Below are 19,007 nucleotides of genomic sequence, written 5' to 3'. Positions count from 1 at the left end.
ATCTCTTGCAACAGCCACAGCCACTGACCCTAAGCTCCTTCGCTGCAGCCAAAAAGGCCCCGGAGAGTATCAGATACATTCCTCTATGTTGTACCTGAGGCCCTGGGCACTCACCTGGCCTCTGAGCCCTTCCGCGGGGTGAGGCCCATTGCTGGGCGCCTCCCTTCCTGGGGTGTTCTGTGCTGCTATCCCGGCTCTCTCCACTAGGGGCGTTACTGCCACCTGCTGATGGCACTGCTCCGCCATCTATGTCTTCGATGTTGCCACCACTCCGCTGGCCCACGCTGCAGTCCTTTCTCATTCTGCGGGAGGGACAGGAACTTCCAGGTTGCACCAACACATCTCACATCTCTCACACAGTCAGGTGCCACACAGTGGCATCAGCTGAGGGCAGCGGTCTCATAAGATGGTGTCACCAACTGATGTGTAGCTCTAGCTTGTTTTGTGCAGCTCTGATGTTTCTTATCCACGCCAATCCCCACTGTAAGTGACACTCGACTACACTGCTGATCCCTAACCCTCACCATGAGAGAACTGGGCGGGAGGGCACTCTCTCCAGGTGGACAGCACCCCTGGAGTGCAAGTGAGAAAGGGGCTCACTGTATAATTAATCAATCAATCAGTTACTTGTTTGATTAGTTAATTAGTTGATTAATCAATTGGCATGCCAGGAAGAAGCAGCATCACTCTGAACCTTCCTTATGAACCCATCAGGAGTGTTGCCACACTCATGAAGAGCTTAGCATGCCCCCAGCGACTGGATGCTCAGCACTGCGTTAGAGAAAAAGACTTAGCACTGAGTGGCATGCCTGAAGGTCCGTTCTCTCCAGCAGTGGGTCACTTTAAAACACCCACAAGAGCTAGGGACATGGCTCGGCCAGCCACGCGCTTGCTGGGCAGCGCATGCCTGAGGAGCTGAGTATGACCTGCGGAGCCCGTGTGAAAAGGTTGGGTATGGTGGGGTGCCCCGAAGCTCAGCGCTGGGTAGGTGGAGGCAGGAAAATTCTTTGGAGCTCACCGGCAAGCCAGGCTAGCCCAGTTGGTGGGTTGCAGGCTAGTGAGAGACCTTGTCTTAAAAAAACAAACAGACAAACAAAAAAATACTGGTAACATTGTTCTCTCAGTTCCACATCTGTGATATACCTATACACACACACAGACACACACACACAGACAGACAGACAGACACACACACAGACATACACAGACACACAGACACACACACAGACAGAGACACACAGAGACACACACACACACACAGAGACACACACAGAGACACACACAGACACACACGAGCATATATACAACAGGATTAAAAAATAAGACATAATCCTCCAGACACAACCCGGGCCTGAGAGTGGGGAACGTGACTGTGGATATGACATTCCCTATCCAGTCATTCTGAGGCCACACATGACCTGTTAGAAGCCACTTGTGCACAGCAATGGCCACCACCAGCATCGTGCTGCCCAGAGCTCCCCACGCTCCTCCCCAGTGCCCAGGCAGAGGCCTCTGGGAAGTCCTACCTCAGCCACCTGGTCTGGAACCACGTCCTCATACGGTTCAGCATGACAGGCCCACCCCAGACGTTCTGCAGCTGCTTGTGGGTGCCCAGGTAGGACGTGGTCAGCGGGGAGACGTACATGGGGTAGCCCAGCGGCTGGTCGCAGGACGAGTTGATGAGATTGCGCAGGACCTGCTTGTTGTTCTGGATGCTGCCGCGCTCAGGGTTGCGGTTCCTCAGGAAGATGAGCTCCTGCTGCTGCCCTGCCCAGAGTCCGCGCACACACTCCTTGTTCACCTGTGAGCAGGGGTGGGGGTTGGGAGACGTGCAGGGCCCCTGGCCGTCAGTCTGTGGGTTAGACCCGTGGAGAGTGTGTGTGGTTCTAGGACAGGGAATCTGGGGATGGAACACTTGGTCTAAGGCCATTGTCTGGGTCCCGAAAATGACATCATACTCATAGGAGGGAACTTAGGGAAAATAAAAAGGAAGTAAGGTTTTCTCTTAGCCCTGCGCAAAGAAAGGTCATGGGGAAGAGGGCTCTTCGACCCAGGAGCAGGCAATCAAAGAAAGTTCTGGAACTTTGAAGTAGGTGTTTCCAACTTGCAGCCAGTGGAACACATGCCTTATATTACAACTTATTTAAAACATTAAGACACTTAAAAAAACAAAACAAGAGCTGGGCTTGGTGGTGCACGCCTGTAATCCCAGCACTTGGGAGGCAGAGGCAGGCAGATCTCTGTGAGTTCGAGGCCAGCCTGGTCTACAAAGTGAGTCCATCACAGCAAAGGCTACACAGAGAAACCCTGTCTGGGAAAAAGCCAAACCAAACCAACTAACCAAACAAACAAAATGGCCCTGTGTGGTGAATTAGGGAGGAAGATGACTCCACCATGAACCAAGGCTTTCCAGCTGCTTCTCTGCCCCGCCTCTGCCTGCCAGCACTCCTCTGACTTAGGGACCAGTCATGTCAGTTGCATCCTCTTTCTCCTTGCTCCCCAGGTGGGGACCGGCACCTGCGGCTTACCTTGATGACCCTGAAGCTCAGGAAGCCCCTGTGGAGCATGAGGACCTTGTACTCATCGGCGCCCTCATCCACCACGTGCCTGAGTGTCAGCAGCTCCTCCTTGTTAGACAGCACCGCTCCTCGCCAGGCTGGGTCTCCCTCATGGCAGATCACCACCTTCTTCTCAAAGGTCTGGATGGCTTCATAGAGAATGGCTGGGTCCTCGTACTCGTCAGGGCAGGTGAACTGGTCCTGGTGGGGAGAGCCCAGGTGTGCTCAGTGAGGCCAGCTGGTCCTGGTGGGGAGAGCCCAGGTGTGCTCAGTGAGGCCAGCTGGTCCTGGTGGGGAGAGCCCAGGTGTGCTCAGTGAGGCCAGCTGGTCCTGGTGGGGAGAGCCCATGTGGGCTCAGTGAGGCCAGCTGGTCCTGGTGGGGAGAGCCCAGGTGGGCTCAGTGAGGCCGGAGCTGCTGGTTCTGAGCAAGGGCAGAGGGGGACTTGCAGTGGCCTCCAGGGCCACATGCCCTCCTCATCCCACCAGCCCCGCCATGTTACTGAACCCTGAGCTGGGTTCAAAGGTCATCTCAGCTCATTGTCCCTAACCAGATGGCGCGTGCCTAGGAATAAGCTGCATTGCTCAGGCCTCTGTGACATCTAGGTCAACCCCTTTCTTCCTAGTGGACTGTCACCTCTCCCTATAAGCTCCTGGGAGGAAAATGGTCATTAGCCAATGTCAAGTGTACTTAGACTAACCCGCTATTTCTAAAGCTAAGTACTGAATAATTTCCTGAGGCTCTCCAGAAAAGGGATGCCATGCTTTTCAAAGATTATATTTTTATTAATTCATTTTTGTAGGCTTTTCTGAGACAAGCTCTCATGCTGTAGGTGAGAATGACCTAGAATAATCCATCATTAAAATGTATTTATTTATTCATCTTATATCCTAATTGCAGCCCCCTCTACTCCCAGTCTCCCTAACCCATCATTTTAATTATTACTTGAGCGTGTGATATACACCAGAGAGAGATGGAGGCTGTGCTTGACTGCAAATGTAGAGGCCAGAGGGCAATCTTAGTTGTCTTCCTTGGTGGCTACCCACATTTTGTTGCTATGTTGAAATGGGACCTTCCACTGACCCTAGAGACCACCACTTTGGCTAGACTGGCCGGCCAGTGAGCTCTAAAGAGCCTCCTGTCTTGGTGTCCACACCTCGGTTTTCTACCTGGGTTCTATGGCTCAAACTCAGAACCTCACACTTGCACGTCCCGGAGCGAGGCATCTCCCTGACCCATGTTATTTGCTTCTCCCCTCACCATAACCCGGCACTGGACACAGACAATGTAAAGGGAGGGGTTCTTTCTCTCAGCTCATGATTTAAGAGGATTTGTAGCATATTCCTTGGCTGAGCTGACTCTGGGCCAGTGAGGAGGACGGAGGAGGATGGAGGAGGACAAGGGAGGACGAGGAAGGACGGAGGAGAATGGAGAATGGGGGAGGATGGAGGATGGGGGAGGATGGAGGATGGGGGAGGATGGGGGATGGGGGAGGATGGGGGATGGGGGAGGATGGGGGATGGGGGAGGATGGGGGATGGGGGAGGATGGAGGATGGGGGAGGATGGAGGATGGGGGAGGATGGGGGATGGGGGAGGATGGGGGATGGGGGAGGATGGGGGATGGGGGAGGATGGAGGATGGGGGAGGATGGAGGATGGGGGAGGATGGAGGATGGGGGAGGATGGAGGATGGGGGAGGATGGAGGATGGGGGAGGATGGAGGATGGGGGAGGATGGAGGATGGGGGAGGATGGGGGATGGGGGAGGATGGGGGATGGGGGAGGATGGAGGATGGGGGAGGATGGAGGATGGGGGAGGATGGAGGATGGGGGAGGATGGAGGATGGGGGAGGATGGAGGATGGGGGAGGATGGGGGATGGGGGAGGATGGGGGATGGGGGAGGATGGAGGATGGGGGAGGATGGAGGATGGGGGAGGATGGGGGATGGGGGAGGATGGAGGATGGGGGAGGATGGAGGAGGATGGAGGATGGGGGAGGATGGAGGATGGGGGAGGATGGAGGATGGGGGAGGATGGGGGATGGGGGAGGATGGAGGAGGATGGAAGATGGGGGAGGATGGAGGAGGATGGAGGAGGACAGAGGAGGATGGAGGAGGATGGAGGAGGATGGAGGATGGGGGAGGATGGAGGATGGGGGAGGATGGAGGAGGATGGAGGATGGGGGAGGATGGAGGAGGATGGAGGATGGGGGAGGATGGGGGATGGGGGAGGATGGAGGAGGATGGAGGATGGGGGAGGATGGAGGAGGATGGAGGAGGACAGAGGAGGATGGAGGAGGATGGGGGAGGACGAGGGAGGAAGGAAGAGAATGGAGGATGGGGAGGATGGAGGAGGACGGAGGAGGAGGGGGGAAAATGGAGGAGGACGGAAGAGGACAGAAGAGGATGGAGGAGGATGAGGGAGGACAGGGGAGGACAGGGGAGGACAGAGGAGGACGGAGGAGGATGGAGGAGGATGAAGGAGGACAGGGGAGGATGGAGGAGGCAGCTGCTTATCTTACCGAGGGCAGGGAGCAGATGTAACTGGGCAGATTAATCCTTTATTCAGAAGTGGCTTTTTACCTGGTGCAGTTTCAGGGACATCCGGATGGCTGGGACAACGACTTTGTGCAGCAGGTCCATGTCGGCAAACACCCACTCGTCTTGAGCTGTGACCCGGAAGTCGCCTTTGAAGAGGGCGTGGAGCCCGTACAGGAATGAGTCCAGGCTGCAAAGCACAGTCACATGGCGGTGGCCTCACTCTGAACGTGCTCCTCATGCCTTCGTCCCCACCAGCACCCCTACTGCATTTCCTGCCTTAAGGAGTCATCTTCCTGGGCCTAGCGAGATGGCTCACTTAGTGCACACAAACACTCCTGAGTTCCCAGCACCCACATAAAAAGTCAGTGTGGTGGTGCGTGCGTGCCTGCTATCCCAGAGCAGCGGAGGCAGAGGTGGGATGGTCCCTGGATCTAGCAGGCCACCCAGTGTGGCTTAATGAGTGAGCTACAACCTCAGGGAAGATGGACGGTGACCAGGGACAGGTGACCACTTGCACGTGTGCACATACATTGCCTTACTACATTTTAGGCTGATCCATCAAGGAAAGGAAGAGGGCTCTGGACTTTCCCGGAAGCCCTGGTGCCCCGCCCATAGCTGGGAGTGAAGTATGCTGCTGCCTCAGTGCAAACTCATCTCCCATCACCATGCCAACAGAGACACGGGGCAGCAGGCTCACCCTCCCTAGTCACACCGGCTCTGCCACACGTACCCTCCCCTCACCAGTGTCTTAGGCCTCTTCTTGACATCCCAGGGCTGTGTTAATCGTAGTAGAAATTGAATTTTACCAAATAACCAAATGGCACCCAAGCACGGACTCTTAGGTCGTCAGGCATAATTGCTCCCCTTGCCCCCCTTTCTTCACGTCTAGGGAGGAAGCAAGGTATCCAGGGTCCAGTCAGTGGCTAACAGCTCTGCCGGAGGCGTCAGGGCTTTCCCACGTCCGGGTTTTCCAGCTTTGTCTACTTTCTGTCTTTCTCACTGATCCTTGAGTTTTACCCGAGTGAAGAACAGTGTCACACAGGGAAGTCACTCAGGGCCCGGGGCCTTTTCTGAGCGAACATAATGAGGGCTCGGGAAAGCCATGTGGGACAGGGAGGAAGCCTTCCTCTCCTCCACCCTTGTTTCTATACTGTGCTTTCTCATGGCTACCTCTAATGGCCCCGAGATGCGGGGCGAGGCAAACAGGGCAGCCAGCCAGCACACTGGACAGGGCTGGCGTGGGAGGGCAAGCACAGGACAAACAAGAGGAAAGAGTCTTCAAGGATTTAGTGAGAAGACCTCTGACTGGATGCAGGGCACCCGCCCTGTGCCTCAGGGAAGCACGGCCACCGCTTGCTGTGGTAGCACCTCCTTTATTGATTTCCAGCAAGATTCCATTGAGAAATCAGGGCTGCCAGGGCCTCCCCACATGGGGCCTCTGCTGTAGCCTGGAGGGACCTAGAACCTTCTGGAATAAGACGGAGGAGGTGATCTTTTCCAAAGGGCTGTCTGCTCACAGAGAAAAGCTCTCGATGGTCTGAGTGCTACAGCCAGTCCCTGGGAGGCACAGAGGCCACCAGAGCAGGACTGCACTGAGGCTGGTGCCGTGGTCTGAGGAGTCCACGACTGAGTGGCAACTGCCACGGGGAACCACATGGGGATGTTGTTGGAAAGTCAGTGACCATCAAAGTGGAGCTGAGGTGCCGGGAATACAGGAAGGTAGGAGCGCCACACTGCATACTCAGCGTAGGAGGAAAATCTCCTTTTTGACAACAAAAGACATGAAGATTCACCTGACTCCCCCAGGCAATGCCCACAGTACAAGAGCCTCCGCCTCCGCCTGCTGTTTGCTTGGCTGCAGGCGGTTGCCCCCTCCACTGCCTCAACCCCAGTGTCTCCTCCAGTCACCCAGGCTCCCATCTGAGGCCTCAACAACGGTCTATACTTCAGATGATGATTCTCTTTTCAGAGAAAATGACGCCCTGCTATGCTTATAGGTGTCTTATTAAAGTGACTCTCCGCGTGAACCAGAGCCCAAGTGAGAAGCCCTCAGCCTGCGGAACCAGACATCAGAGCGTTCTAGTGGGAGGTGTTTCATAACTGGCCTCTCCCCTGGGGGTGGAGGGGAGTTATAGGGGAGTAGGGGGGACTGCAGGGGGGATAAAGAGAAAGTAGATATACAGAAGGAGGCTGGAGCGAAGCAGGGCAGGGTGGGGGCTGGGGAGTGGAAACCTGCAGGACGCCTGGGGTGAGTCTGGATCTGGAGCTTTGTCCTTTGAAGCTTCTCCTGAGAAGCCAGCGTGATGGTGTGCAGCTCCGACCCCTGAGCTGGGAGGCCCAGAGGGATGGATCCCTAGGGCTCACTGGGTGCCTATCCCACAGGGAGAGAGCCGAGCCACTGCAAGAAGTTGTTTCTAAAGCAAAGGTAGATGGTGCCTGATGAGTGACTGCCCAGGTAGTCAGTCCCCTGGCTTCCACACACATCTGTACCTAACAACCACAGGAACACACACACACACACACACACACACACACACACACACACACACACCGATTAGACTAAGAAATGGCAGACTCTCACCCACCTGGATCTGGGCTGTCACTTCTGAGAGTGGTGCACAACACAATCAAGGTTTTGTTTTCAGGAGACTAAGCCCCACTCACAGCCCATCAGGAAGGCATGCAAGACAGGCTACGCCATGGTAGAGCCAGAAGGCTTGGAGAATGAGCAGACAGAAGGCAGTGTGCCCAGGCAGGGACAGCAGGGAGCACCACGTCGGGCTTTGACCCCACCCTACCTGTGTCTGCTTTGCCCCCCTTCCTGCCTGACCGCTCTCCTGTGCCCATCACAGCACGATGGACTGGAAACCTTGGGCCAAAACAAATCATTTCTTCTTTGAACTTGCTCTCATGGGCATTCTGATCCAAGTGACAAGAACAAAAAGTAACAGTCCCTAACCTGGTTGTCACTCTTCATAGTGGCTTCCAGTCACTGGGATTGGGCCCACAGGGGACACCTGTCCATGTCTGGGGACAGTTTTGATGTCACAACTGATGCAGGGACACTGGGTTGAGTCTGGAGTGCAAAAGTGACTCAGAGCAGCCACCTAAGGAGCTGTTGTAGCCCCAGCATTGAAAACCCCCCAGGCCCCTGGGAAGTGAGGGCAGCACTGTGCCTGACAAGGATCACAGCCTCAGGTCATCAGCTGGGTTTGGACTGTAGGCTCTGAAGAAGCAACCTTATTACAGGGTTAGTTTCTGCAGGACTCATCAGGGTGAGCCCGTCACAGACTGGCTTGTTCCGTATCCCACCCTGGTGCAGCCAGGTTTCTGCGAGTGCAGAGTGCGGACAAACGAGGTGACTCACCACTGATCAGTCACAGGGATACCCAGTGCTCAAGGTGTCAGCCTCTGTCACCAAACCATGACTGGACAGGAGACCTGCCCCAGGACCACAGAGAGCTCTCTTCCTATGCGCCTTACTCCCCTCTGGGACATCCATAGACAAGGAAGGCATTGGCTTTACCTCACGCCAGCTCTGCAGACACAGTGGTCCAGATGACCCGTGCCACCTCTGCTCATGGGTCACATTCACTGGTCGTGCCTCATCCTTACATACCCAAGGTAGCCACACAAGGTACAATTAGCACATCACGTCAGGAGAAATGGGAGAGAAAAGGCTATGGAAGTGGCTCTGAAGGGGGAGGGGGATGAGAGTGTGACACCGCTCTGATGCCACTGGTGGACAAGCTATAGCTACACCCAGGGCTCCGTTCTCACAAGGAGACACAGCTGCTTTTAAGGTACACGGCTGGATCCTCCTGCCTGAACGGTGGCCCCAGGTGTGTCAGCTGGCCTTGATCCTTCCGGCTGCAGGGGGTCCAGTACGGTGAAAGTGTGAGACCCAGCTCAAGGCAGGTCACCCTGCAGTTTCCCCCCTTGGTTAGCGTGCAGCATTCTCTCACTACACCAGCACTACACCTGTCACTGTCAGAGCCCCGTTCTACTGTGCCTCTCTCACCATGATGGATTTGAAACCATGGTCTAACTTGTTCTCAAAGGCATTTTGATCATAGTGACAATAAACAAACTAACAAGCAAAACAAACAAACAAAAAACAAAAAAAAACCAAAAAAACACCCCACAATTCCTGACCAGCCCGACCTTGGGTCTTTCCGCGGTGGCTCAACTATTGGGATCTGGGATGTGACAGAGCTCATTGGCTCTGAGGTAAAAATATTCCTGTCAGGGAGGCTGGCTTGATCCCAGATGGGCTCAGAATGCCCCGTTGTTCCTGGGTTTGTTCCTTCAGGGAAGGCGCCTCCCTGGGAATGAAGAACTGTGATGTGGAAACCCCACCCCAGACCCTCCCGCCTCTGCATCCCCGCACTGGGATCTCAGCATCCGCAGGGGGTCAGGAGGGTAAAGGATGTGAACTCAGGTCCTCATGCCTGCACTCCAAATGGTACAATATATCCCTGAGCTTAGACCACACTTGCATCAGGGCCTAGGTGGCGTGGAGCACCACAGCCCAGCCTAGGACATAGTGGCACAGATGCAAAGCAGGGGAGGAAGTGACAGACACCCTGGGCCACCTAAGATGCTCAGGGCGCTCTCCTTTCCTTCATTCTTCCTTATTTTCCTCCGGTGCTGGGAATCGAACCTAGGTCCTCACACACACTAGACAAGTGTTCAGCAGTGAACTCCACCCACAGCCCTGCTTTCCTCCTATCTTAAATTCAAATGTTCCCTCGTGTACCAAGACTGATTTCAGTTGGCATCTTGCTTTTAATTCCCTAAGTCAGGAGCTCCTCCAGTACTGGGTACCAAAGATAAAGCCACACAAAATGCACCGATGCCCAGTGACTCTGTGGGTGATGTCACTAGTTAGAGCATCTTAGCTGGAAAAGTGGGGACTGCAGGGTCCAAGCACAGCTTATCTGCGACAGATGCTGCTCAGTAGGCAGGGTGAAAAGGGCCAGAGAAACAGTGTTGGGGACAAACCTTTCCCAACACCAACTTTGCTAGGTACTGGGCAAAAAGCCACAAGGAGGCTTGCAGCCAGTTTATTTGCAGACTGGGTCTCAAGTCTCTCAGGTTGGCCTTGAACTCACTATGTAGCAGAGGATGACCTTGAACTTCTGATCTTCCTGCCTCTATCTCCAAGGTGCAGGACAATGCAATGCTGGGGATTGAACCCAGGCATTCTAAGCAAGCCTTTTAGCTACCTTCCCAGCCCAACCCTTACAACTTGGAAATCTGAGACCTGGAACCTCTGGGTTCCAACTACCCAAAGTAATATTTCCAAACGCAACAACCTGAAGATTACCATGACGAGAAACATTTTGCAGTTCCAACCCCATTTGCTGAGGAAATCCGCATCTGAAAGCGAGCAGGCCAAGTTGGAAATAAAGAAAATGACTGGCAGAACCCACAGAATGTAAACTCTGAATGCCTGCACCAGTCTAAGACACCTTAGGTGTCTCCTGGGGAGGGAGGGGTACCTCATGGCCATATTATGTGCAGCTGTTCCCAGAGCTCGCCTTCCCAGAATGCACAGGGCAAAGGAGAGTGTCACCAGGGGTGAGTCTTCATCGCTGTCGACATGGTCCTGGGCCTTGGAGAGCTGAAAGAACAGGGTGGGAAGCCAGCTGTCACCTGGGCTCTCACCTGTGTGGCTGGAGCAGACTTCCAGGTGCACACTGTAGCCAACCAGGTGCCTCTGAAGTGACCCAGAGTGGGGAGTCTTCCCTGCCCAAGGCAGCTTCTCTTATGGTTGAACAGGGAAAACACTATATTAGTCACTGTTCTCATTGCTGCTGTGAAATTCCTAACAGGAAACAATTAAGGAAGAAGAGACACGGCCCATGGCAGGGGAGGCATGGCAGCAGGGAGGGAGAGCGGCTGGTCACATGTGTGCGCAGTCAGGAAGCAAAAACCGGGAACAAGATGTGAGGTTTGGCTATAAGGCCTGGAAGCCTGTGTGGTGAAGGATTAGGAGGCGTGGCCTCGTTGGAGTAGATGTGACTTTGTTGGAGGAAGTGTGTCTTTGGGAGTGGCTTTGAGGTTTTAAAAGTCAATGCCAGGCCCCAGTCTCTCTCTCTCCCGCCTCTCGCCTCCTCCCACCACACCCCCCGCCTATGGATTGGGACATGGAACTCTCAGCCACCTCTCTAGCACCATGTCTGCCTGGGCACCACTGTGCTCCTGGATCTGTAAGAAGCCTCCAGTTGAATGAGTTCTTTTACAGGAGTTGCTTTGGTTACGGTGTCTCTTGGTAGCAATAGAACAGTGACTAAGGCAGCCTACTACCTCCAGGGGTCCGCCCAGGCTAAGAGGCTCCACCTTCCAACTGTTCTACAACCTTCCCAAACAGTGCCACTGAAGGGCCAGCCAAGTGCTCTAACACATGAGCCTGTAGGGAGGACACCTCACTCTCAAACTACAACAGGTGCTTTTCCAGAACAAGGTGGCAAAGGTTAGGTTTGATGAGCAAATTCTCTGGGATTTCATATTATGGCAGGTTCAGGTCATGGAGACAGTCAGACCATGGTGTCTAAAGAATGCCCCCCCCCATCACCATCTCCTGAGGCAGATGGAGCTGGCCTTTTCTTTCCTCCCTTGGATAAGGGTCCTTTGGACAGACGATGACTCCAAAACCAGTGACCAATTAACAGTTATGTGAAGCCAAAGTCAGGCCAGCTACCCAGGAAGCTGAGGCAGGAGACTGTCAGTTCACGGTCTGCTTGGACTACAGAATGTATTAGGGGCCATGCTGGGGTGGGGCAGGCACATGGGTCACTTTATGGTAGAGCACCTGGTGGTAAGGCAGGGCCCCAGGTTCAATGCCTAGCAGAGGCGCACATAGTCTGCCTACAAAGGGGATGGTGTGGGGTAAAGGAGACGCATCAGAGGCTCCTTATTCCAGCTGCCATGTCCCCCGGCTGAGACTGGCTCCCCGACCCAGAGACGCTGGGCCCGTGGTTTGTATCTTCTCCACAGCCTACGCACTTCGTCATCTGCTGAGGCTGTTGCCCTCAACCTCCTTCATACACCAGCACTGAGCCTGCAGCAGGCGAGGTGGACGGACATCCATTCCGTGACTCACTCTGCCTCTTCCCTCTGTGAGAGCCCATTACTCTGGGCTTCATCTCCAGGAGGCCAGCTTGCCTTGAGGTGTACACTCAGCACATGATCACTGTACTAGAAAATGACAGCTATAGAGGCAGCCTGGACCATCTGATCGCCGAGCAGATGGTATATATGTGAGGCAATGTGCTCAGTAAATCTTCCTGACACCAGCAAAGAAATATGTCATGGTGCAATCTCAAAATTAAAAAAAAGAGTCTGTTTTGAGACAATGGCTTGCTATGTAGCCCAGACTTGCCTAGAACTCACTATGTAGCTGAGAATGACCCACTAGAAGGTCTTCTGCCTCAGCCTCCCCATTTATAGACATGATCTACCATGTCTGACTCAATAGTTTCCAGTCACCGGAGTGCTTGCTTCTCAAGCATAAAGACCCGAGTTCAGATCCTAAGACTGCCTGTAAGAACTTGGTGGCATACTTCTGAAATTGCAGACCTGGGGAAGGTGGGATGCGCATCCCTAGGGCTTGCTGCCTGATGGGTAACGTGTGGGCTCCTGGTTCAGAGAAACCCTGCTGCAGAGTAAGGCAGGGAATGATTGAGGAAGAAACCTGACATTGACCTCTGACCTCCATGTATGTGTGTGCATGTGCATACACACACATACACACACACACACACACACACACACACACACACACACACACACAGGCACAAAATAAAATTAAATTCTAACAAAAATTTTAGTAATTTTTTGATGGTTTTGGGTAGCAAACCCAGGGTCTCATGCATGCCAGGCAAAGTCATCTGCCATTGAGCTCGCCAAACACAAATTTACTCAATTTAATTCTTGTGTGTGTATGTGTGTGTGTACACATACACACTCTCCACATGATCCTCTTGTGAGGGTGTGTCTCACTAAGCCTGGAGCTCACTGGCTTGGTGCTCGGCTCGTGGCCAATAAGTCCCCAGCAACCCACCTGTCCCGGCCCCACCTCACTGCACCAGGGTTCCTGGCATGGATCACCCCTTAACACCAAGATGCAATTTTAAACAAGGAAGTTTCCAGTATCTTGATGCCACTCTAGAGGCTTAAACCATAGTGATGACCCCTAGCACAGCTTAAAGGGACAGAAGCTATCAATGCTCTGTCCTTGGAGACAAAACATGTCATCACCCCATCAAGCACCAAACGTTTGTTTGCTTGAATACTAAACATTTATCTGAAAAAAATCATTTTGTCTCATCTCTGTTTTCTCAGAGCCTCAGCCCTGCTCCTTGGGGTGCAGTGAGAGAGGGTGCTGTACCCCGTGCCTCTGCCCCGCTCCTTGGGGTGCAGTGAGAGAGGGTGCTTGTACCCCATGCCTCAGCCCTGCTCCTTGGGGTGCAGTGAGAGAGGGTGCTGTACCCCGTGCCTCAGCCCAGCTCCTTGGGGTGCAGTGAGAGAGGGTGCTTGTACCCCGTGCCTCGGCCCAGCTCCCCTCCTACCTCCTGTCTCTTCCCTGCACAGTACTGAATCCACTCCAGGAACACGTTGCAGTAGCTCGCCCGGGTGATGCCCTGGAGACATGGGACGTAGTCATCGTCGATGTTGATGTTGAACATCGCTAGGTCGCGCTCGATGTGGTGCCACTTGGCAAAGGGCTGCAGGGATGTCAGCAGGGACTCGTTCTTGACCCAGGAGAGGAGTTTGGGGGACGTGACCATGTAGTACACTATGCTCTATGGGAAGCAACGAGACCTGTGAGGACTGGTAGCCGGTCTGCAGCCGGGGAGACCTTATGCTTTGATTCATTAGGTGTCAGTAAGAAGGGTCTGGAAAGATGCCTCAAAGGCATCATCGGCTCCATCAAGGGCAGCTTTGACCAGCAGGGGTCTGAGGCTCTGACAGGCGCCTCTCGGCTCGTGGAGCGGTGTAAGGGGCACAGGGTCCTTTGCTCACAGATAATCACTGGGGAAACCAGGAATGTTAAACGGTTGGGGTTGTCTCTTCAAAAGAAGAGACATATAACGTGCTTTCTCCATGGATGGCTGGGAACGGATGGGTCCGGCAGGCTGGTGACCTCTGTGTTTGTTATCTGCAGAGCCAGGCCACACCTGACTGCCCAGACCCTGGTGACCTCTGTGTTTGTTATCTGCAGGGCCAGGCCACACCTGACTGCCCAGACCCTGTGCTTATCGCAGACTCTTTCTCCCTAGACCTTTATCTTGGATGTCGTTTCTCAGTCAACAGAATCCATCTTTACAGAAGAGGTCATACGGACTTTGAAGAGAGTTTTAATATGTAACTATGTCTTAAATTTTGTTGTACACACAGGATTGAGTTCATTATCATTAGAAAGCTTCGTCCCCTTCCCTCAAAAGTGCTGTGCTTAAACATGGATAAAATAAACTGCCCTGGGCCAGACTCTAGAAGTCTGAACCAACACCGGCTACCGAGTCACGGTGAACCAGTCTCCTTCTTGTGTCATTGTTGGCTCTGGTTGTTGCAGAGACCTGCACAGGACAGTCCTAAATTATAGAGCCCTCAGCAGGCCTGTCACCATCTGTGACCTCCCCCAGCATAGGTGCCACCACAAAGGACTTTCTCCATCCTCTGCCGTCCTGCTGGTCCCTGCTTCTTAGAACACACCTTAGCCAGGCCAACACTTCATACCCTGGGCCAGAAGGACATTTTTCGCCACAAAGCATCCAAACTGCACTTCTTTTCTTCTTTCTTTCCCTTTAACTCCCTTCCCCTCCTTCCTCCCCCTCCCTCCCTCTCTTCCTCCCCCCTCCCTCTCACCCCTCTCTCTGGCACTGCTCTTCCTAATCTTTGGTTTGAGTGTCTGTCTGAGACAGGTCTCTTGTAGCAAGGCCAGGAACACTCTGTGTGGCCAAGGATGACCTTGCACGTCTGATCCTCCTTCCTCACCTCCTCCACTTACAGACATGCACCACAACAGCCGGCTTTATGCAGTGCTGGGGATCGAACCCAGGGTTTTGTACACGCTAGGCTAAAGCTATGCCACCTGAGCCGCATGTCCAGCCCACAGTTTTGGTTCTAGGCTGGACCATCGGCACAGCATCTAACGAGGCACTGTGTAACTCCAACACGGGGCCTGCTGCTGCTTCCTGGATATTTAAATCGCCCATCATGACAAGCACACACACACACCCTGCTGTGCTGGAGGTGGACAGACAGTCAAGGCTGCAGCCAGCGTGCTGTGTCCAGGCTTAGGCTAACACAGAGCCCTGCTGGGTTTTTCAAGAAAGAAGAGGTCCTCAAGCCTCGCTGTGTCTCTCATTAGGAAGCTGGAGGGTGGGGGTGGGGGGAAGCACCACACGCCACTTTGTGTAGGGCCGTTAGGAGCCCTTCTCACATTCCCACTTCCCAGGCTCCCTGCCCCTCCCCCCATGTCCTTGGGAACCACATCCCACCTTGACATAGTAGCGGATGAGCACCCTGCGGAGGTCAAACACCTGCAGCATGGTGGCTGCGTTGTTGTCGATGATGCTGTAGCCCTCCAGGATGTACTGCGTGCGTGTGGTCTCCCAAGTGAGCCAGCGCAGGTGGAAGGCAGCATTGCAGGACAGCAGGTGAGGTAGGTGGCCAGGTTTGCAGCAGCAGCAGCCTCTGTCATCCTCGTCCCCTTCCATGATGGCCTCCACCTCCCTCTGCTGGCAGTAGGTTCCTGGCCAAGGGCACAACAGGCTTCAGACCATGGGGAGGTCAGAGGAGGGGACAGACAGTTGTGAACTGTTGTGTGTGCCGGGGATCAAACCCAGGTTGTCTGAAGAGCAGCCAGTACTCCTGGCCGCTGAGCCACTGTCTAGCCCTGTGAGGTGTCTCTCTAAGTTGCCAGAAGGTGCTGGAATAAGGTGTTATTAATTTAAAGCAGACTTAACAAATAGCCAGGATTCTCATAACCATTAACTCTTCAGGTGTGTGCCTATGTGCAGGTGTGTATACACATTCCTCTGTGTGTGTGTGTGTGTATGCGTGTATATGTGTGTGTTATGTATGTATGCATGTAAAAGTATGCATGTGTGTGTCTGTTATGTATGTGTGTGAATGTATGCACATGTGTATTGCATGTATATATGTGTAATTGTGTGTGTGTGTGGGATAGGTATGTAGGTAGGCAAGATGTTTCCAGAGGCCTCTTCATGAGAATTGGGGTTAGATCGGCTTCTATAAAAGGGGGCTATGTCTTCTTCAGCATTTTCATAAGGAGAGCAATAGGGATTATACGTGTGGTACTCTAGACAGCCCCTTGAGGGGAGATTTAGGATTGAAAATGACCTTGGCATGGTGGGGATACTGTACAGAATCTAATATACTAAAACTCAGTGAGACTAGCACCCTGCACATAGGATCAAAACGCCAGGCAAAGTCTAGAAATCCATAGGAACCCATGTCACAGGGTGCACGATCCCACAGCGGGGTGTCTGGAATCCAGCCCAAACCCCACACAAAGGGTTACAACCAGAATGACACTGAGCTGAGGGTTCTTTGAATCCTTTCCTCACTACAGAAGTGACGCAGGCCTGGCAGTGCGGCTCAGTGGCAGAGTGCCCGCCTAGCACCCACAGCTCCTGGGCTTCAGCGCAGGTGTGTTGGAACCAGCTTGTAACCCCGCACTTGGGAGGTAAAGGCAGGACGGCCAGGAGTTCAAGGCCTGCCTCAGCTACATGGTGCATCTGGAGCCAGCACAGGCTGCACCAGACCCTGCTTCAAAAACAAAACAAAACAAAACAAACCCCAAAAGACAAAAACAAAAATAACAACAAGTCGATAATAAGGCACAGGCTAGTGTTGATCTGAATGGGGTTATAGAGCGTATTAATTATCCCTGATAAATTCTAGAAGGCTTCCTGGTGCTAGTGAGACCGCTCAGTGTGTACAAGCTTTTGCTGCTGACCCACACGACCTACTGATCCATGTGACCTTAGTGACCCACATGACCTTGGTGGCATCACTAATCTCTGGGTGTGATCTCTGGCCTCTCCCAGCTTATCGAAAGCCAGGGTCTCTGCTGGCTCGCTGCCCCCCCTGCCCCCCCCCCCCCCCCCCCGCTTCATACTGTTTTGCTTTCCTGAGCAGTTTCTCCTGCACTTCCCAGACCCACTCTTCAGCAACAACGTTGGAGCAGCTGTCTTTCAGCAGTGACCTTGAGAGCCACTGGCCCAGTGTGCAGGAGGAGAAAAGACAAAAGCTCACGAAATATGCCAGAGTGATTTATAACTTGTTTGCTTTCTGAGCACAACAGAAAGCTGCCCTTTTTTTTTTTAATAACATTTTTTCATTCTGTAGAGTCCGCAGAAATTTGCCTCGCATTTAGAGTGGCCCTAAGAACAAGCTCTTCCTGTGTGGTGCTGGGTAAAGTAGATCTTAAACATGGCGTGATGTCTTTAAATGAACAGCATTATTTTCCATGGTGAAATTTTGTTTCTCGACAACATCCATTTAAACGGCTCTTATCGACTTAGAAAGGTGACGTTTGGTGCCTCATCGGACGCACACGCCAACTGGCTGTGCAGGTGGGAGAGGTGACGGTTCCCTTTCTGTAAATATGCATTGTAGCTCCCCAGAGCCACGCGTTCTTTAGAATAGAAGGGTTTGGTCTTTTAGAATGAGAAGCCAGTGTCTTAAAGTCTGATGAAAAGCACGTTTCCCTGAGAGCTGGGGAGCTGCCTCCGCGGGAGCTGCAGAGCACAGGAACCTGAGTCCTGGCCCCCAGCACCCACATAAGAGGCACGATGTTGAGGCGTGTGTGGCTCACGGCTATAATCCCAATGTTCAGATGCGGAGACAGGAGAATCCTGGCGCTTGCTGGCTAGCTGACCCAGCCAAACCGCCGAGCTCCAGGTTCAGTGGGAGACGTTGTCTCAACAACAGTAAAAATAATAAGGTGGTGAGCCATGGAAGAAAACACTCGACATCAACCTCTGGCCTCTACACATGCGCAAACATACAAAGCTCCCACGTATACTAGGTATGATGGGTGTTGGGATGCGTAGTTCTGTAATTACCTCCGGGTGTGAGACTCCCCACTCACTCCATCTCCAGGCTAGACAAGAAGGACGCCAACTGGACTCTGAGGCAGGGGCCTTCCTAGTCTGTGGGCCTTTAGAACTGCCTCCTCCTCACACAGCTCCCTTCTGAGCACAGGATGCAAAGGTGGCAGAGAAGACAGGGTTCTAGTGTATGGATGACGTTTGTCACCCAGGGAGCTAGGGGATTGCTCAAGCTATGCGAAGAGTTGACTGTTACCAAGACAGAGAAAGTTCTAGAGAGTTTCAGGATCAGCGGGAGAGCTGTGTGTGGACCTGCCAGTTAAGATAAAGCTCTTGCTTTGGATGAGATCAGGCAGGCTGCCTGGGTGTTTCCTTCCATCCCCATGGGCCAGCGATTATGGGGTCAGCCAAACCCTGAGAAGGCTGATAACGTCTCCCACAGACAGGAGCATTAATCTTGCTTTCTGATTATTTTCCAGCTCCAATGGGAGTGGGTGGCTACATGCGAGTGATGGTCTGTGCTTCAGTGTCCCCTCTGTGAGGCCCACCAAGGCGCCGAGCTGCTAAAATGGCCTGCAGGGCGGGGCCACATTAAAATTAGAAGGGATTCTGAGGAAGCGAGATTTAAACATATAACAAATAGACTTAAAAATGTTTAGATATTTATTTCAGCCTTTCCTTACTTAACATCTCTCCTCATCTGTCTCCTCTCGTCACTTCCCTCCTGTCTCTCCCCTCCCTGCTCTCCCCCCTCTTTCTCTCCTCTCCACTCCCCTGTCCTCCCTCTGCTCTCTTCCCTCCTCTCCTCTCCCTTCTTTCTTTCT

At 53.3% G+C, this 19,007-nt stretch overlaps 1 protein-coding gene across 2 annotated transcripts in view; it reads right to left on the bottom strand.

Moving 5' to 3' along the window:
- PCNX2 (pecanex 2) overlaps window positions 1–19,007 on the bottom strand; it is a 143,630-nt gene that overhangs the window by 4,315 nt on the left and 120,308 nt on the right. For both annotated transcript variants that reach the window (XM_084757682.1, XM_084757683.1), the window contains exons 26-32: window positions 15,604–15,857; window positions 13,672–13,905; window positions 10,600–10,721; window positions 5,138–5,282; window positions 2,529–2,759; window positions 1,527–1,801; window positions 115–302 (exon numbers count right to left, since the gene is read on the bottom strand). In XM_084757682.1, the coding sequence (XP_084613808.1) occupies window positions 115–302; window positions 1,527–1,801; window positions 2,529–2,759; window positions 5,138–5,282; window positions 10,600–10,721; window positions 13,672–13,905; window positions 15,604–15,857 (1,449 nt within the window). The remainder of the gene's footprint in view (window positions 1–114; window positions 303–1,526; window positions 1,802–2,528; window positions 2,760–5,137; window positions 5,283–10,599; window positions 10,722–13,671; window positions 13,906–15,603; window positions 15,858–19,007) is intronic.

This window comes from Acomys minous (genome assembly GCF_964271855.1).
Source record: "Acomys minous genome assembly, chromosome: 14".
Taxonomy (NCBI): domain Eukaryota; kingdom Metazoa; phylum Chordata; class Mammalia; order Rodentia; family Muridae; genus Acomys; species Acomys minous.
This window is presented reverse-complemented; position numbering and strand designations above follow the sequence as displayed.